We start from the raw sequence: 20,152 nt of genomic DNA, 5'->3' as shown, positions 1-20,152 counted from the left end.
CAGTAATTAGATCAGTGGTTCTCAACCTTCCTAATGCCACAACCCTTTAATACAGTTCCTCATGTTGTGGTGACCCCCAACCATTAAATTATTTTCATTGCTACTTCATAACTGTAATTTTGCTACTGTTATGAATCATAACGTAAATATCTGATATGCAGGATGTATTTTCATTGTTACAAATTGGACATAATTAAAGCATAGTGATTAATCACAAAAACAATATAATTATATATGTGTTTTCCAATGGTCTTAGGTGACCCCTGTTAAAGGGTCGTTCGACCCAACCCCGCCCCAGGGGTCACGACCCACAGGTTGAGAACCGCTGAATTAGAAGATGAAATTTTCTCTCATCCATGCACATACACACATGAAAAGACAAAAAAAAACAACCAGAAAAATATCCCTAAGGTCTGATAATATATGAAAAGCAATTATCCCTTATTGGACAATAGTAGGCATGGGTCTGACACATAAAAAACTCAATGTCAATTTAAATGACTGTATCAAAATATACAAGTTTTTAAATTATAAAGGAGATTAATACAGAGAGATACATATCTTTCCCAAAAACATGACTATTTCTACGTATTTTACAAATCAGGAAAGGGCATGAACTTGTGTTGTTAATTTTTACCTCTGAATCCATTGGCAGGGCCCCTGTATCCGTTCATCAAGCCTCTAGCACCACGAGAGCCTCCACGAGACACACCACGACTGTTGTAATAGGGCTGACTGCTCCGAGGAAACCCCGCGTTCTGCTGGGGAGGCTGCTGGTGGTTACCAGTCACTTGATGGGGTTGGTCCTGGGAACCATGGTAAGTGCCAACCACTATAATAAAAGAGAGGGAAAAAACATGTATACACACATACACTACACACAGCTCATTACAATTTGTTCTCCCACATGCTTTCTGGCTTAAGAAGTGTCTTATACAATCTCCTCAAAGTTTAATTCTGTCTTTAAATAAATTTGCATATTAATAGGGAAAACTACATATTAATAAGTCCCTGCCTTGCTCCTACAACAGAATAAAAATCTCCAACAATTCCTTATCTCTGAAAGCACACAACTGTGTGAGCACACAATTCTATCCTTCCAAATGATTTAAAAAGCTATCTCATTAAACATCTGAAAGGCATCGCCTATTAGCACAAGAGACTAATTCAGAAGATCTCACATACAGAAACAGTAAAATTATCATTTTATAGCATTTAATGATTTCTTTTCATTATAAAGTTCCTTCGTAGTTGAAGCTTTCATTCTTTTAAATCTCCCTCAAATTTACTGACAACTTACAAAAAACTGTTTCCATAGCTAAGCTACAATATTCAGTCAATTACAAAGATAAACCAGCAGAGGCCTTTAACCTGTACCCCCTTAATTCTTGATTCATTTCAAGCACTTTTGAGTGCAGCCAATTCTGAAGACAGTTAAATGATACACCAGCATGCAGTCAGCTAGAATGAAAGGTCTTAGAAGGCCCACTACTCTGCACCCGTCCTCCTCCCTCTCTACAGTGGGGGATCTAGGAACCTTCCAATGTTAAATACTGAGGCACATCTCTGCTATTATGCCAATGTTCATAATTTTCATAATTCACGGGGTGGGGGAGGCAAAAAACGGGGTGCTAACTAAACCTTTGGGAGATGAGGAAAGTAGAGACCACAGGAAGGCCTACACCCAGGAACAAAAACAACAGCCTCTAGCTAGCCCAAACCTCCCTTGCTTGGGCACAAAGGTGGCGTGACTCTCAAACATCTTTACCTGACTTATTTTATATACTCAAGAAACCCTAAGTACATTTTAGTTTATAGAATTGTATTTTTCAATTAAAAGGGTAGGAAATGTCTAAGGAAGGAAGGATCATGACTCCTTTTTCAATTATGGAATGGAACAAATACACTGTTATTTACAATGTGATCTTTAGATTAATTACCTTTTACTGCATTCCCAAAATTTAAAATTACAAGCAAATTATCACCAGTACAAGTAACATTGTCTATCTAAAAAGATTCATTTTTATGTGGGTAGAAAGTAGGTCAAAGAACCAAATTTTCGACTCACTTTTTATCACTAAGAATTAATGTTGGTCAAATCTCACTGTAAGAAACTCAAAGCAAAACAATTAAAGAGTGATCTTTATTTAAAAATACCAGGACTCCTTTTCTCCTTTAATTCAAATTAACAACACTTCTGGAATGATGGGACACACTGATTTGTTCAACAACTATCGAGTGCTCTCAACATGCCAAACATGTCCTAGACATCAGGGATGTATCAGTTACTAACGCACAACCTTTGCCCAGATGGACATTTTAATAATGGGAGATAAGTGAATAAAATACACTTACAAGTGAAAACATCTATATAGTATCAGGTAATAAGTGATGAAGACTAAACCATAGTAGGATAAATAAGTGACTAAAGTGAGTGTGAAATATTTAGACAGGGCAATGAAGGGAGGTCTCTGTAAGGTGCTATCTGAGCAAAAACCTAATAAAGGTCAATAAACAAAGCCCCATAAACATGAGTGGAAGAAAGTTTCAGGCAATAAGGAGGAAAGTGTACAGGCTGTGAAAGAGCAGAGAACCTGCTGTGTTTGTGGTTGGTATGGAAGGAAACAGGATGTACAGACAGTCCTCGGGTTACGACGGACTCGACGTACGTCGTTTCGTGGTTCCATCATTTCAACATATGTGCTTTATGATTTTTATTATTTATTTACCACAAGTAAAGGTAAGGAATTGTTATCTTTCTTTTAAATTTTTTTTACTGTTTCACTTCATTGCTGCTGTGTATGTGCTCCATGTGAGTGATGTAGGTGCTTATGTTGGTGGGCTCCAACTTAGGCGAAAATCGCGTTACGTCGCACCATAGAAACGTATCTCGGACGTAACCCGAGGACCTACTGTACACAGGATCAAGGCAGGGACCAAGTCATAAAGGACCTTATAAACCAAGGACTTTGGATTTCTTTTCTAAATAAAATGGGAAGTCACTGAAAGGTTTTGAACAAGAGAAAGATATCTGATTTACATTTTAAAATAATCACTCTGGGCTACTGTGTGAAGAACAGACTGGGCTAGAGGTTTAAGTTTAAATAAGCAAAATATATGGGCTGATTTTGCTTTTTTATTGAAAATGTCTGAATGTTATGCAGTTAATCTTTATAAATAATGTCTTTTAAAATGCTAACGAAAGGTTATCTAGCTCAAGTGCTTCAGTCAGTGAAGGCAAGTTACAATGTAAGAGCAAGGGAGTTTGAAATGAACTGGCACAAGGGGTAAAATTAAGCAAATCAAATAATATGTAGTAATTACTTTTCATTTCATCACACCATCTGAAAAAAATGGCAAAATAGCAAGCATGTCAGCACAATGTCAAAAGGCCCCAAATTTACCTGCTCCAAACCAACTTATGAATGCATGGCAATGAAATAATTAAAGGAGCCTGAGAGCAAGAAGCCCAGTTATTCAGAAGCTGAGCACATATAGCATAACTGGCAAATTTCTATCAGATTATGACTGACTTAACCTCCCTGCTGATTAGTAAATGCTGAGTACTATAGGGCTATGTAAGGATTTATTACTGAAAAATCTACCATGTTGATCCAGGTATAACAAGAAAATTTCAGTTACTAAAATCGAAGTAATAACAACTCCTATGATTTTAGCAGGGTTTGCTATAGTTTGTTGTGGGATCCCAATTAAAGTCCTAGAAATTAAATAACCATAGACCTAAAAAGATATTTCATGTGTTACAAATTTAACAAGTCTAAAATATCTTTATCTACTTTATTACTGTGACAGGTATGATAACAGGCCAAATTACAACCATACTTTCCAACAAGGACTTTTGTTTCAACCAATCAACCAAATGCAGCCACCACTAACTCCTTACTGCTTTCTGGCTTTGTATAACTGAGTGCTGAGTATCATGCCAACAGGCTTTAATAAATTAGCAATTAAAAGCAAATTTAATCATAATTTGAGTAACAAGTTTAATTCCACTAAAATCATATAATAAAAAAGATACTATGAAAGCTCACTGACCAAAGGAAAATGGGTATAATACTGCACGTTATTCACATATAGCAAATACATACTCAATTTAACTCAGGGCCAAAAATCCAAAATCCGTAAGGTCTAATGCTAACACAAAACTTCCTGGATGCGGCCACTCTGAAGTCTGAACTGTCCTACACTGTCAACACCTGCATTGGGAAACATCCAGGACGTGATGCGGGGTACCCTACCTGTTTGAAGCTGTTCTTGCTGAAGCTCTGTTTGCTCTACTTGGTGAGGCTGACTGGTAAAGCTCTGGTTATAGCTGGCCTGGTACTGATTCTGCTGTTTTAAAGTTTCTGGTTCATTAACAGGAGGAACTGGGGCATTCATATTGAACACCTGTAAGTAAATAAATGATTAGTTCATCCAGTTATGCTAATAATTTCCTCACTTTTAACATGGCAGACTTTAATGCTGGTTTTACCTCAAATGTAAAAAAGTCTCAAACATCACACACACACACACACACACACACACACACACACACACACACCTTTCATTTAATGCACTTCAATGTGGGGAAAAATATATGCCATCCAGCACTTAAAGAAGAGAATTATGAATGGGGATTTTAAAAATCTAAAGACATATAATCAATAGCCTTGGAAATGCTATTATAAATGATAAATCTGTATAAAGACATAAACCCCTGATACAATATCAGTTATACAAATTAATTCTATAAACTTCAACTTTAGTTGAATATTTACTTGTTATTTTATTTTTATGATATTTTCAATCACAAGTTAATATTTTTAAGTATGTAACACTATGAATTTTCCTATGAGCACTGATTTAACTCTATCCCACTGATTATTTTCCATTATCATCATTTTCTACAAACTACAATTTAGAGATGTTTACTGAAGAAATAGGGTGAAGTATCAGACTGCCTGAAATTTACTTTGATATGCTTCAGTAAACAATTAAGTAAATATAGCAAAATTTAAACAACTGTTAAATTTACGTAACAATGTTTATATATAGATATTATTTTGGTCTGTTTTTCTGCATGTTTAAAATTTTGTTAATCAAATCAAAAGGGTGCAGCTGTAAAACACATAACTCCTAAGACTCAAATCTACCACTGGAAGCAGGAAAATCAGAGTTTAGGTTCAATTAAATATACCCTACAGTTAGGGTAGATGCAGACTCAAGCACAAAGTTAAATAAAGACTTTTTGTTGAAACTCTAGCATAATAGTACACACTAGGTACTCAATGTTGGTTGAATTAATTTGCCTACCGTTTGCATGGATTGGAATGGAGCTGCATTTACATTGATTCCACTGCTATGTAAAGGTTTGCTTGTCCCAGCCTGGAACACTTGGGGCTGAGAGGCAGCAGGAAGGGATGAGGATGCTGTAGTCTGGTCTGCATTTAAAGAGATTGTTGCCTAAACACAAAGTGAATAGATGCACTTTAGTGATAAACTACACTTAGCCAAGGCTACTGCCCATATGTGTATTAACAAACTCAACCATTTCATGAAATAAAAATGCTGTAGTACATGCATTAGGTCCAAAATGAAAGTCACTATATTAAAAGTCATTTACCTCTGCCCAATTCATGAATAAACATCTCATCAAGTTTATATGACCTGGTAACAGAACTTGCCTGAATCTGATCAAGTGGTTCCTTTTGTGGTCGTTGCTCTGTAGCATGAGAAGGCTGGTACAAGGGTTGAGATGCTGTATACCCTTCACTTGTGGATGATACCAAAGGAACCTACACAGAGATAAAGTAATCAAAGCTTCTTTGTGTTATAAGCCAACTCAGATACATGCAAGGCTAAAAAAATGCACGTAAGTAGACTATAAAACCTAACCACTACAAAAAATACATGTATTATTAGAGCTCAAAGTTAAACATTAGTCCAGTTGTAAGGTCCCCACAAATGCTTCTAAAATGGTAATATCTGCACTAAATTTTAGAATTATGTCTAAAAGCATCTTCTTTCATTATAATAAACTATTCTAAAGAAACAAGAATTAGAAAAAAATTTTATACATCACCAAGAAAAATAAATGTAGTCATGGAAATAAAGCTACACATGCCCGATTTGGACACTCATAAAATTCATACCTGACTTTCATAAGCTAAGAAACTGACTAAAGAACTGGCTAAAAACAAACCTGCAAAAATATTTCTATCACTCTCACCTGTGTAGCTTCGGGTTGTACGGGAACTTGATTAGGCTGAGCAAGTCTAGATTCAGAATGAACTGAAAAATTGACCAAAAAAATAATCGTTATACAAAATTAAATTTTTTCAAAGATGTCTAAATACCTTTTACTTCGTAGCAAAAGGCAAAATTCTATAGCCAGATTCTAAATAAACTGCTTAGCAATCATGAAGATACTTTGAATTTTAGCTTTCAATTTCAAACACAATTTAGTATTGTGTTTACTGATAGTCATTATTAATCAACTCTCACAATGGTTTTCATTCTGTTTTACAAAGGTAAAGATGTTAGTAATAAATATTAACAAAGAGGTAGAGAGCAGCCCTAGCTGGTTTGGCTCAGTGGAAAGAGCATCGTCCTGCAGACTAAAGGGTCCCAGGTTCGATTCTGGTCAAGGGCACATGCCCGGGTTGTGGGCATGGAGGAGGCAGCCAATCAATGATTCTCTCATCATTGATGTTTCTATCTCTCTCTACCTCCCCCTTCTTCTCTGAAATCAATAAAAATTAAAAGAAAAAAAAGGTAGAGAGCAGAATAGGTAAGAATCAGTACCAGTGTTATCCATGAAAAATGCTTATAAAGCATTAACTATAAAGTAGTATTACTCTTAAGACCTTAGATAATATTCAGTATTATTTTAACACTAGAGGCCCAGTGCACGAATTAGTGCACCAGTGGGGTCCCTAGGCCTGGCCTGCGGGATCAGGCTGACACTGGTTCTCCGACATCCCCTGAGGGGTCCCGGATTTCGAGAGGGCTCAGGCCAGGCCAAGGGACCCCACCGGTGCACGATCGGGGCCGAGGAGGGACTGAGGACAGCTCCAAGGTGTGCCCGGCCCATCTCGCTCAGTCCAGATCAGCTGGACCCCAGCAGCAAGCTAATGTACGGGTCAGAGCATCTGCCCCCTGGTGGTCAATGCACATCAGAGCGAGCGGTTAAGTGGCCTTAGCATATTTTTAGCATCTTATGCTTTGATTGGTTGATCAGACGATTGGACACATTGGCTGATCAGACGATTGGACACTTAGCATATTAGGCTTTTATTATGTAGGATTATCAAGTTTCAATATAATCTCTCAAATGTTTCGGCACAAAAAGTCAAAGTGTAAGTATACTTTTAAAAAGCCTATATTCAATTCAGTGTACATATTGCCAACTCCACCATCTTTCCATTCCCCTACCAAACATGATTATAAATAAAAAATACAGGATCTCACCCTGCCTGGTTGAGTGTTATCCCGTGCACTGGGAGTCACCCAGTTTGATTACCAGTCAGGCCATGTGCCTGAGTTTTGGGCTCAATCCCCAGTAGGAGGTGGGCAGGAGGGAGCCTACTGATGTTTCTTTCTCCCTCCCTCCCTCCTTCCCTCCCTTCCTCCCTTAAAAAAAAAAATCAATGAAGCATATTTAAATACATTAATTAAATAAAAAATACAGGATCTTTGGTTAGTCATTTAAAATTGCCTGTTCTTACTGGAGAATCTAATGCAGCGGCCACCAACCAGTGGTCGGTGCACTACCGGTGGTCCGTAGACTACTGGTGGTCCATGAGGTTCGAAAGGTTGGCGACCACTGATCTAATGGACTCAGCATTTATCTACCTGAGTTACATGAGTGCTTCAGCACAACTTACTAGCTTAGAAAACTCTGTATTTTCTTCCTCCGGTGGAGCTCAGAAAATGAATGCCAATAACTCTAATTCCTTTCTAGCAGGCCTAACACCTAACCTTCATCTTTTTTCTAACTCTTGGTAGAAATGTGACCAAGCTAAAACCGGTTTGGCTCAGTGGATAGAGCGTCGGTCTGTGGACTCAAGGGTCCCAGGTTCGATTCCGGTCAGGGGCATGTATCTGGGTTGCGGGCACATCCCCAGTAGGAGATGTGCAGGAGGCGGCTGATCGATGTTTCTCTCTCATCGATGTTTCTGACTATTTCTCTCCCTTCCTCTCTGTCAAAAATCAATAAAATATATTTAAAAAAAAAAAAAAGAAAGAAATGTGACCAAGATGAGCTCCCTTTGCTTGGGAAAAATCCCAACGACCTTACCAGATTAACTGTCATTAAACAATGCTTTTACTCAGCAATGCTTTTTATATAACGTTTAAAATTATACATTAAATGTGTTACTTTGCATAGTTCCACTTTTGTGCCCTTAATGCTGACATGCTCTGGGAAGAAAACAAGACTAAAAATCACTAACAATCCACTTAACCCAATAAAGGTACCAACTCTACTTAGTGCTGCTGTTTCAAATAATGGTGTAAGATTAGTGTTGAGTCTGAAACTTCAACTGTCTTTTTATCTTCACCTTTTCTCTTAAGCATTCCCTTACCCACTTGACTGTTAAAGCTCATTTTCAAAAAGCTGCAAACATTCTTCAGAAAAAAACACCTCTATTATTTTTTATTCTGAGATTAATCTTGACACTTAAAAAGTCCAAGCAAAATTTCATTTACATAAATTACAGAAACAGGCCGAAACCGGTTTGGCTCAGTGGATAGAGCGTCAGCCTGCGGACTGAAGGGTCCCAGGTTCGATTCCGGTCAAGGGCATGTACCTGGGTTGCGGGCACGTCCCCAGTGGGAAATGTGCAGGAGGCAGCTGACCGATGTTTCTCTCTCATCGATGTTTCTGACTCTCTATCTCTCTCCCTTCCTCTCTGTAAAAAATCAATAAAATATTTAAAAAAAAAATTACAGAAACAGGAAAAACTGGTCTATAGATTTATAAGTCAGGAAGTAATTACCATGGAGCTAGGGGGAAGGGTAGCCAGTGACTGAAAGGTGACAAAAATAGGCTTCTGGGTACTGATAATGTTCCATTTTTGAGTGTTGATGTCTTCAGTTTATGAAAACTCGTCAAAATGTACATTTGTATGTACTTTTCTATTTTTATATACCAATAAAAAGTAATAAAAAAGCCCAGCGGCGTGGCTCAGTGGTTGAGCATCAACCTATGAACCAGGTTCCCGGTTAGATTTCTGGTCAGGGCACATGCCAGAGTTGTACGCTCGATCCCCAGTAGGGGATGTGCATCATTGATGTTTTTCTCTCTCTCCCCCCTCCCTATGTCTCTGAAATCAATAAAATATATAGATTTTTAAAAGTATTAAAAAAAATATAGAACTACAGATATCATTTGCATTATAGGAAAAAATGTTTCTTATCAAATTAAAAGGTAGATCTAAAAGTTAAGCAAGCATTAAAAGGAAAAAAATAATTTTACAAACTTTACAAAACCTGAAAGCATTGACCCTATATTTATTTCTCACATAAAAATATGTCATTACTCACCTGGAGGACAAACCAGCTGGGGCATGTCCATGTTTTGTGTTGGATTCATAGGCTGTGCAGATACAATGGCAGGATCAAGTGTCTGATTTTCAAAATCCAACATTGAATCCTACAAGGGAGAATACAATGGAATTAAGTTAAATAATGTAAGCACTTAGGTACTCTGTTAGTGTTTCATTAAACTGCACATACCTGTATGAAATTATAAGGCCCCTGCATTTGTGCCATAAGGTCCTGTACTCGCTGTCTTCTCACAAGGGGATCTGCCTGAGCCACGGGTGTCAAAGAGTGGGGCTCTGGTACTGAAGGAGACACAGCCTGAGGTTGCTGCTGGAGCGAATTTACCACCTAAAGGGAGAAGGGGAGGGGAGTGGATTGGTAGAAGGAAAGCGCTCCATTCATTACCATCAGGACAGATCCCTAAACTACATACGCTATCTATACTATAAACAGAATAGATTTTAATGTAGTTATTCAAACTGATCACAATTATGTCAAATTTAACATTCTGATCAATATTAAAATTCTAATGTGCTGTCATTCCACATGATTACCATGTAGCATTTCACAATTACTTTATAGACTGGTTTCAAAGAAAGACTACCAGTTATTTATTTCCTAAAAGAATGCCTTTTGTGTAAACTGCTAAGCCTTCTATATTAAGTAAACCTATATACCTATATTAAATACATATCTCAGTAACCAATGTGTAGTCCGCACTCAAAAAATGTTATTATTATCAAGCTTTGAGTTCCCACCGTTCCATCCTCTCAACCAATATTACAGGTCAAGGTCCATCACTTCACTTAAACTGCAACAAAAGCCAAACCTCACTTTCCCTCTGTGTCCTTTTCCTAGCTCTAATAATTTCTCCTGGTTATCATTTTTAATAGTTCCCTGCTCTACTGGAAAAAATCACTAAACTTTATTACATCAAATGTATATTCTGCCTGGCCAGGTGGCTCATGCACCAAAGGGCTGCAGGTTTGATTCCCCGCCAGGACACTTATGAGAAGCAACTGATTAACGTTTCTCTCTCACAATCAGTCTTTCTTTTTTCTTTCTCTCTCTCCCTCTCTTAAAAAATAAATCAATTAACATATCCTCAGGTGAGGATTACAAATTTTTATATATTCTTCTGTTTGACTTTTTTAAGCCAGGGGAAGTCATACCTGTTAAGCCTGAGCAAGTCATAATCTTCCTTTATAAGGAATATTGAGATAATAGAACCTGGTAACCAAACAACCTTAAGGTGAAGGAGAGGAGGAGTCTAAGATGACATTTCAATATAGCCCCTGTGAGTAGGATTTTTCTAAACGTTATCCATGTGGGAACCCAGGTTTTTATAGAGCAACCTAATAACAAATCACATACTTTAATACACTAACCTTAAGTTATACATGGTTATAATTTTTTGAAACTGGATCAGCATCAGTGATTCTATTAAACTTCAACAGGGATAAACAAATCACCTTTTAAACCTAACAGTCTTGTGTAAAGAGGTTATTACAATAAATGTACTAAGACTAACAATCTTAATTTGCTCTTAGGAGACATAAAAATGAATCAATCTTGTAACAGAACTCTTACCTCGACTGTTTCAACTGTCCACTCATCTACCTGTTCCTTCTCACCACTGCTGAACTGTGTTTCGGCCATAAATTGTCTATTTACATACTGCAAAGCAAAGTAAATGTTTGAGACCTCTGTTTGAAAGGCAGAAAGGGAAAACCAGCATTATATAAAAATCATACCTCTGTGGATTCAACTTCACTTGGTTCAGTGTATTCCTCTGCTGGCTCAGGTTCTAAAGATACAAGAGTATAAGGAACCTTTTTAACAGTTTACCATCACTTAATCTGAATTTATTTATAAACTTATAGTTAACAATAAGTTTCTATACTTTATCATTCTTACAATAATGTATTTAGGAAGAACTTTCTTTACTATTTATTCCAGAAAAAATTATTTCAGTTTTAATAAATTACTTCAGTTTCAGTTTTACTTCTGGGTCAGGTATAATGTCAATTAAGAGCTACTATGTTAAAACTTCCTCCTGTTCTTAGAATTCATGTTATAAAGCAGCATACAGATTATGGTGGTGGCAAAGGAAAGTAAAACCAGGACTGTAAACTAAACCTCATTCCCCCTCAGTACTCACCAGCTTCAGCTACCTGGTCTTCAACAGCGGGTGCTGAGGCTGCCTCTTCCTCCTCACATAGCCCGTTCTGGTGGTTGTGGGTGCTATCAAAGTAGTTTGACTGGAAAACACGCTCGACAATTTCCTTTAGAGCTTTATCTAAAATTAGAATATTATAATGTTAAGACTATTTGAGGTTGCCTGACTTGAAGATTCAACATCCTACAAAATATTGTAAGAAAAAAATCTCACCAACTGTTACTAAAACATATAAAAACATTAAATCCCATCAAGAACAGAAATTTATTATAGGACAGGGAACAAAAGCTCCTATTTGTATTAAACTTCATGGATTTTGTGTTAGTTTTTTAAATAGCTGATAATTGTCATTTATTCATTCAATATAGCATCTAATTAATTTTAGTCAACATGGTAGGCACTGGGGCTAGAAAAAGATATGTAAAAAAGATACCGTATCTGCCCTCCCTAACTTTACAGCCCAATAAAGAAGAGTTATCAAACACAAAAAACAGTCAAATTACATCTGTGAAAAGTACTACACCGAAGTACAATGGATTGGACCTACTAAGAGAGACCACCAGAGGCTTCCCTGGTATAGGTGCTGGAAGAGCTGAGATCTGGAAGATGAGTAGTAGAGAAGTGTTTCAAGGCAGAAGCAACAGCATTTACAAAGCCCTGTACAAAGAAGAAGCGTGCCAAATACAAAAAAAAAAAAATGCAAGTATGCACTGTGGCTGAACCACAGGGAATAAGAAAAAGCTCAAGAAACTTTGAGTCTAGAGAGACTGGTAAGGGCCCTATGATACAAGGTCTTAAAATAAATGTATATAAAATGTAATTAAAATAAAGCCAGTATAAGATTTTAATGAGGCATAGGGGGTGGATTCAGTTAGAAGACTGCATTAGGTAAGAGAAAGGCAGGAAAGTAGAAGAGAAAGAGAAGTAGACAGATTCAAGATATTTAAAAGGCTAAATTGTCAGAATTTGGTACTCTAGGCCAGTGGTCGGCAAACTGCGGCTCGCGAGCCACATGCGGCTCTGTGGCCCCTTGAGTGTGGCTCTTCCTAAGCCTTAGGAGTACCCTAATTAAGTTAATAGCAATGTATCTACCTAAATAGTTTAAGTTTAAAAAATTTGGCTCTCAAAAGAAATTTCAATCGTGCAAGGGGCTAGACCCTCGCAGCCCTGGCTTCATCCAGGAGGTCATTCGGCTGTTGGTCTAATTAGCATATTACACTTTTATTGTTATAGAAGATAAAGTGTCAGCAATACTCACAGGTTGTTCCACATACAGATTTTTCTTTGCCTTCCAGCAAGTCCCACAGATGAATGGAGGCATGTTCATACTGTTCATTCAACCTTATAATAATAAATAGCTAATTAATTACCTTTCAATTGTCAATTTAAAATAACATTTAGAAACTTCTATCAAATACCACCATACCTCAAGCTCATGTCCCGTTCAGGGTCTGCTAACTTGTAGAATTCATCCAACAATGACAATTCCTCCTCAGACAGTATTGGCACACCATTCAAACCCTGTTTCAGGTCAGTTCGCACTTCTTCATCTCCCAATTTGTCCAAAACGTACTGCAGCTCAAGTACAGTTTTTAAACGTTTTTGTTCAGCTTCTTCTCTCATAAGTTGCTCCCGTCGTGCTGTTTTCTTTATTGTTTTCTGAATCTGCATAGGAATATAAACGTAAGACATCAAAAGAAGTTTTCTTAAAGACTCTTTTAATTCAATCCATTTCAGGTCCAATGTACATAAGATGTATTTCACTCAATGAGTTAAATGTGACCCCATCTAACAAAGAGAGTTTAATACATGATCTACTTTAAGCAGTTGTTAGAATTTCAGAACACATCTTTTATATTACTGAAGGTATTATGCTACTGAAATGTTACCAATAAAATGATATATTTGGAAGTTGCTTCATAATAATCCAGCAAACAGGGAGTAGGGAAGTAGGTGTGCGTATACTGTACCAAACATAATTGCTAAAAACACCAGTTAAAATAAAAGCAAAGGAGGACACAAGTATTTTCATTTGCATAGTGATAGTAGCTTCAGAAATAGATTATTTATTAAATTGTATAGTATCAGAAAAACAAGTTGGGCAGAGTTCATGGTTCATCAAGACTGAGGCTCTGACCTAAGCTAAGGGGAACAAATCCCTACTTGAATGTAAATTAAATTTCCTTCGGTTCTGAAAGATATCATCAAACTTTAATTGAATTTAATAAGAATATTAAGTACATGAAATACATTAGTTTTGCATGAAATTTATTAGTTATGCATCAAATACTATTCTAAGCACAACCTTCTGATGAGGTAGGTAGTAGTATTATTACTGCCATTTTATAGATTAGAAAACAGAAGCAGAGTGAGAGTCTTTTCCCTCTCCTCCCCCTTGTCTCATTCTTCTCTTTTTATCCTACTGGTTCTGTTTCTCTGGAAAATCCAGACTGATCAAGGAATAGAAAAATTAAGTAACCCATTCCAAATCATACAATTATTAAATAAAAATGGCAGGATCAGTAGTCAAACCAGTCTGGTTCCAGAATCAGAACTCATAATCTTTGTACTGTACTGCCTCTCATCCTATCTATACTAATAATAGAGGAATATGCCAATTGTCCAGGACACCATCACAGTAGTAGTAACGACCAAACAGCAGGCTGCGTGGGGCGAGAAGGCCAGCAGGGGAGTTAGTGAGGAATGACCAAATGACTGAACAGCAGGCTGTGTGGGGCAGCCACACCAGCGGGGGGAGGGGGGGGGGGTCGCCAGTTCGGAGTGACCAGGCTAGCAGGCAGAGGCGGTTAGGGATGGTCAGGCTGGCAGGGGGGGGGGGGGGGCAGTTAGGGATGATCAGGCAGGAAGGCAGGTGAACAGTTAGGAGCCAGCAGTCCCGGATTGGAGAGGGTGCAGGCTGGGCTGACGGGTATTGTCCCCCACAACCCCCACCCCCCTGTGCACAAATTGCATGCACCGGGCCTTTGGTCCTCTTATAATAATAATAGGGTAATATGCAAATGGGCCAAACGGCGAAATGACTGGTCACTATGACATACACTGACCACCAGGGGGCAGACACTCAACACAGGAGCTGCCCCCTGGTGGTCAGTGCGCTCAGCCAGAAGCCAGGCTCATAGCTGGCGAGCACAGTGGCGGCAGCTGGACATTCCCCGAGGGCTCCTGGACTGCGAGAGGGTGCAGACTGGGCTGAGGGACAACCCCCAAGTGCCCAAATCTCATGCACTGGGCCTCTAGTCACATAATAAATTGTTTATTCATTTCATCAAATTAGGGACAACTTTATATTCTAACACTTAGCCTTTGTCCAAATACGTTAACACAAACTCAGAAAGATTAATTTTCTGGTCTCAACTCTGAACACATTATTTGACTTTGTATTTCATTTTTGTCCTGTTCCTAAAGGCTTTTATCATATCAAAAGATGTTTGGGGGTAAACACCATTTTGTTGGATCAAGAGCAATGTATCAGTCTGCCACATTCCTTAAGATCCCTAATGGGAAAAATAGTTACCAACTATATAAACAAGCCCATTTTCTGATACTTAAGGAACTTGTAAGATGGTCATTAAACATGAAGGAATATATAAAATAAATCCCTACCATGCTTATATATTTTTTAAACCAATGAAAACCTTAGGGTAACTATTACACAAGTTTGTCATATCTGAAAGTCAGTCCTTTTAAAAAGGCATCTACCTTTCATGTGTTAAACTTTACAAAACTGGAAAGCATCTTAGATATAATTGGATCCAACCTTTTCACTTTGAAGAGCTTATCAATAGTAATGACAAAGACTAAAAACAGAGAAACAAAATTTTCTGCCTTCCATATTTTTAGTATTTCATACACATATACCACCTTTTACTTACATCTTGACTTAATGCCATGAAACTCCTCTGTAATTCTTTTGCAAACTCCAAGTTATTTGTGACTTCCTGGTACTTAGATACAGCATCCTAAAATAACAAAGACAAAACACAACTTTACTGGAAACACAAACACAAAATTAATTTTGTTGTTAAAAATATTGGACACATAATCTTAAATAAAATGTAGCATCTTTACCAACTGATCTTGATTAAGCCGTTCCCCTTTGTTCATTCGCTCCTGGTAATCATCAAGCTTGCCCTGTATTAAAAAAAAAAAAAAGTATATTCCATATTGGAAGTATATACTAGCTTAAAATAACAAAACCCACATAATCCTAAGTCTGTCTCAAATCTTGCCCTAAATATGCTTTTTCGATATATTCGTTTGAATTAGTACATAAGTGAGCTAAAAATGAATAGAAATACTCCAGCCACTGCTAAATGGTATCAAATATTATATCATAAGCCATTGACAACATTGTTTATTCTTTAGGTTTCTAAAAAAAAAAAAAAGTATAGATCAGACGACCCAGACACATGGTTCCTCCAGCCCACATGGGTGAGGGCCACAATTTGCTTAGGAACCACTTATACCCAAGTGAGCCTATCAGATATTTTATAAGTGTTAAAATTTTTTGTCCCTCCCTCCCCCTGCCAAAGAATTTACATAAGTGATATAAAAAGAATTCACGAGTAATATAAAGTTGTATTTTTCTGAATAGACCCGTGTACCTATTATTGTCGATGTGCCTCATCCATTTTCCTTAAAAACATCAGATACTTCAAGCTATCATATCATCTGTAGGCAGTACACTAGTCAGCAGCTTTCCTTTGTCATTTTCTCAAAAAATGGAATTAAATGTGCGAGAGTGGGGGCAGAAAATTAACCTCTGGTCATCATTTTTTTTTTTTTTTTGCTAAGATGAAAACTCTGGAGGTTTCCCAGGCTACTACTGTTAGTAAAAATCCCAAGGAAAAGATATTCAAGTAATGTAGCCTAGTCAAGAATTCAATTATTGTTTTATGGGTGAAAAGAGAAAATACCATAACCATTTTACCCCAAATTAAAAAGTCTACCACAATTTGTTAGTTTTACTGGAGGTAAATAAAACCAAGATGATCATCAAAACTTAAAGGAAGATGAAAGTGTCTAATTTTATTCTTTTATGGACTATTTTATTTCACATAGTCAATAAGCCTCCAGATAAACAGGTATAAAATCAAGTTTATTAGGTGAAAAATCAAGTTTTTTTACACTGATCTGACAAGCCTAACCCCAGGTACAAAAGATATGCTCAGCTACCTCAAAATACTCTAAAAACAATTCAAAATAATATAATTTAAATAAAAATTTTAAAATTCTCCCCCTTCATCTAGATTTCTACTTATTCCCTCTCCTCTGACCCTGAACCATATTTTTTCGTTTTTAAAAGGGTAGGTTACTTTTAAGAAATAAAAAACTAAGCTAGTTAAGATTTGCTTTTAATTTCAACTTAGGATGTAACAGTATTATAATCAGAATTCTTCTATTTAAAAATATATGGATAATATAACATATGCCCATAGACGGAGTCCCTGAAATTTAGTACAAGTACACAGTTAAAATACGAGGGAGAAGGAAAACTGTTACCTGGCATTTATTATCTTCCCTTTTTATGGTATTATACATTTTTCATGGAAATTGTTGCTGAATCTAGAAATTAATTCACACTGAGTGTACTCTATATCCCTCATAGGGTAGAGTTTTATATACCTAAGCTTAACTTTATCATTGAACTAGGAGCCCGGTGCACAGATTCATGCACATTGAAAAAAATTAATTAGAAGATTCATGTGATAATTACGTTACTGCAAAAAATTACATATCAAAACAGTATATATAATATAGTATTATAAAATTAAAACGCGCATATGATTAGCGCCCGCCAGAGCTTTCTATGTATTGCGCATGAGCGAGTCAACGTTTATTTTTAAGCTGCCAGTGCACATCGTATGTACCGGCCGGTCAGTGGGTGGGTGGGTCACTTAGCCTTTTCTATAATAATAAGTGTAATATGCTAATTAGACTGGCCGGCCAGACGACCTTTTTTTTTTTTTTTTAATATATTTTATTGATTTTTTTACAGAGAGGAAGGGAGAGGGATAGAGAGTTAGAAACATCGATGAGAGACAAACATCGATCAGCTGCCTCCTGCACACCCCCTACTGGGGATGTGCCCGCAACCAAGGTACATGCCCTTGACCGGAATCAAACCTGGGACCTTTGCGTCCACAGGCCGACGCTCTATCCACTGAGCCAAACCAGTCTTGACAAAGCCAGGACTGCGAAGGCCATGGCTACAAGGGCCAAGCCCCTTGCACGAATTTCGTGCATCAGCCCTGTAGTATATATATAGATGTTTTGAGAACTTCAAACATATATGCCAATCAAAATAGATGTCAAATCAAACTCCTAAAAAAAAAAATACTTATCCTATAATAATAAAAGCCTAATATGCAAATTGTTCAACCTGGAGTTTGACCACTCGCTATGACATGCGCTGACCACCATGGGGCAGCACGGAACATGGCAGGCGTCGGCAATGTGGCGCTGGCAGCAGGCAGCAGTGGAGGTGCTGCCAGCCCCAATGGGCCCCAACGAGAACAGGACCACAGCAGGATGGTGGAACAGGTGAGCGGGCGGAGCCAAACCAAGGCAGGTGCAAGTGGGGGCCCTATCGCCCCAAGACAGCAACCAGCGGCAGCGTGAGGGGGAGGGGACGGGGCCGCCACCCGGCTCCCTGGTGCTGAGGGAGCTGGGCAGGGGGCCCAGCTCTGGTCAATCTCCCAGCAGGCGGGATGGTGGAGCAGGTAAGGGGGCAGCACCAGGCCAAGGTGGGGTGCCAGGCAGGGCTGTGGGGCTGGGGGCACGAGCTGGGGCCTGATCCCCACAGGCCACCCTATGTGACCCCACCTGTGCATGAATTCGTGCACCGGGCCTCTAGTATATATATAAAAACAAATATGATACCTGAATGATAGAATTGTAAGTAGAACTACTTTACTTTTCCTTGTTTTGTATACTTAGATATTCTGCAACGAACATATAATTTGTATTATAAAATTTTAATTTCATGCTACATAAAATGTTAAGATTGACACATTTCAGGATAGTGTCAAGACTTACACCTATAAAAATTCTTAAATATGAATCTATACTAACCTCTAGTAGGACAAGCTATCCTGTGATAGAAAAGCTCCAATTTTCTACATAATAATGTTAATATTCATCCAATCCAGAGGTCTGTGGCAGATCCCATTTTCCAAAGATGGCTACCATATCTGCAGTCCCACATACTTTCCTACAATGTGGTGTTGGCACCACCCCATTAAGAACTAGTCCAATTCTCCTGTCATTGAATTGAGTGGGCTTCAAACAAAACAGTACAGTAAAAGTGATCCTGTATGACTTCCAAGACTGAGTTATAAAAGCAGTGTTTCTTTGCTGGTCACTAAAAACAATCATGTTTAGAGCCCAAGTTATTATATAAGTTCAATAAGCCTGAGGTTGCCATACTATGAAGAAGCCAAGCCATGAAGAGAGGTCTTGTACAAGAATCTGGTCAACAATGCTAGTGTTAGGAGTCATCCTAGACCAGGCACCAGACATGTGAGTAAACAAGCCTTAGTTCCCCAGTTGAGAACCCAGCCATCATGGAGAAGATACCAACCCCAGTGTGTCTGAATCACTGAAAGGCAGAATCCAGATGCATGATATAATGATGTTAAGTTTTAAAGCAATCTCTCATACAGCAGTAACTGGGAACAAGGTTAAAAAGGAAATGAAAAGCAGTTTACTATGTGAAACTCAAGCTTCGACGTAAATCTTCATGGAATACCATCATTAGAAAAGTATGTAAAAAGACCTCTGTGCAGCCAAAATAAAGATGTATGATTCTATTAAAGCTCATACATCAACTTATTGTGATTTTATGTTACTGTACCATGTTTCTAGTTTTTTCATTATAATTTACTTTTTTATTGATTTTATTTTGTCAATCCTCACCCAAGGACAGTTTCCAATTGATTTTCTTAGGGAGGGAGGGAGGGACATTGATGTGAGAGAGATATGTGATGTGAGAGAAACATGATGTGACAGATTGGTCGCCTCCCGCATGCACCCTGACTGGGGCCCGGGATACAACCTGCAACCCAGGTACGTGCCCTTGACTAGGAATGAAGCATGGGCCAATGCTCTAAACCCTGAGTCAAACCGACCAGGGCATTTCATAATTTAAAACCCAGTGTGGCTCAGTGGTTGAGTGTCAACCCACGAACCAGGAGGTCACAGTTCAATTCCCAGTTGGGGCACATGCCTGGGTTGTGAACTCGAACCCCAGTAGGTGGCATTAGACGGATGGGTTAACTACTCATATCATCCACATAAAATATATATTAAGCATTTTTTTTTTTTTTTTTGGAGAAGGGCTGTTTTCCTAGCATAAAGAGAGAACTTCATCAGAAAGACTACCATAATACTGATAATCAAAAC

The 20,152-nt window shown here is 38.0% G+C and overlaps 1 protein-coding gene across 4 annotated transcripts in view; it reads right to left on the bottom strand.

Moving 5' to 3' along the window:
• CAPRIN1 (cell cycle associated protein 1) overlaps positions 1–20,152 on the bottom strand; it is a 35,838-nt gene that overhangs the window by 3,820 nt on the left and 11,866 nt on the right. For 2 of the 4 annotated variants that reach the window (XM_081098842.1, XM_081098844.1), the window contains 14 exons: positions 15,818–15,880; positions 15,622–15,708; positions 13,155–13,393; positions 12,987–13,069; positions 11,711–11,848; positions 11,304–11,356; positions 11,140–11,226; positions 9,742–9,897; positions 9,550–9,658; positions 6,233–6,294; positions 5,688–5,798; positions 5,317–5,466; positions 4,260–4,410; positions 638–832 (listed from right to left, as the gene is read on the bottom strand). In XM_081098842.1, the coding sequence (XP_080954968.1) occupies positions 638–832; positions 4,260–4,410; positions 5,317–5,466; positions 5,688–5,798; positions 6,233–6,294; positions 9,550–9,658; positions 9,742–9,897; positions 11,140–11,226; positions 11,304–11,356; positions 11,711–11,848; positions 12,987–13,069; positions 13,155–13,393; positions 15,622–15,708; positions 15,818–15,880 (1,684 nt within the window). The remainder of the gene's footprint in view (positions 1–637; positions 833–4,259; positions 4,411–5,316; positions 5,467–5,687; positions 5,799–6,232; positions 6,295–9,549; positions 9,659–9,741; positions 9,898–11,139; positions 11,227–11,303; positions 11,357–11,710; positions 11,849–12,986; positions 13,070–13,154; positions 13,394–15,621; positions 15,709–15,817; positions 15,881–20,152) is intronic. The other 2 variants (XM_081098843.1, XM_081098845.1) reach the window with 1 other exon arrangement.

Source organism: Myotis nattereri, assembly GCF_964212035.1.
Source record: "Myotis nattereri genome assembly, chromosome: 9".
In the NCBI taxonomy this organism is placed as follows: domain Eukaryota; kingdom Metazoa; phylum Chordata; class Mammalia; order Chiroptera; family Vespertilionidae; genus Myotis; species Myotis nattereri.
Note: the sequence above shows the minus strand (reverse complement) of the source record. Positions and strands in the feature narration are given on the sequence as shown.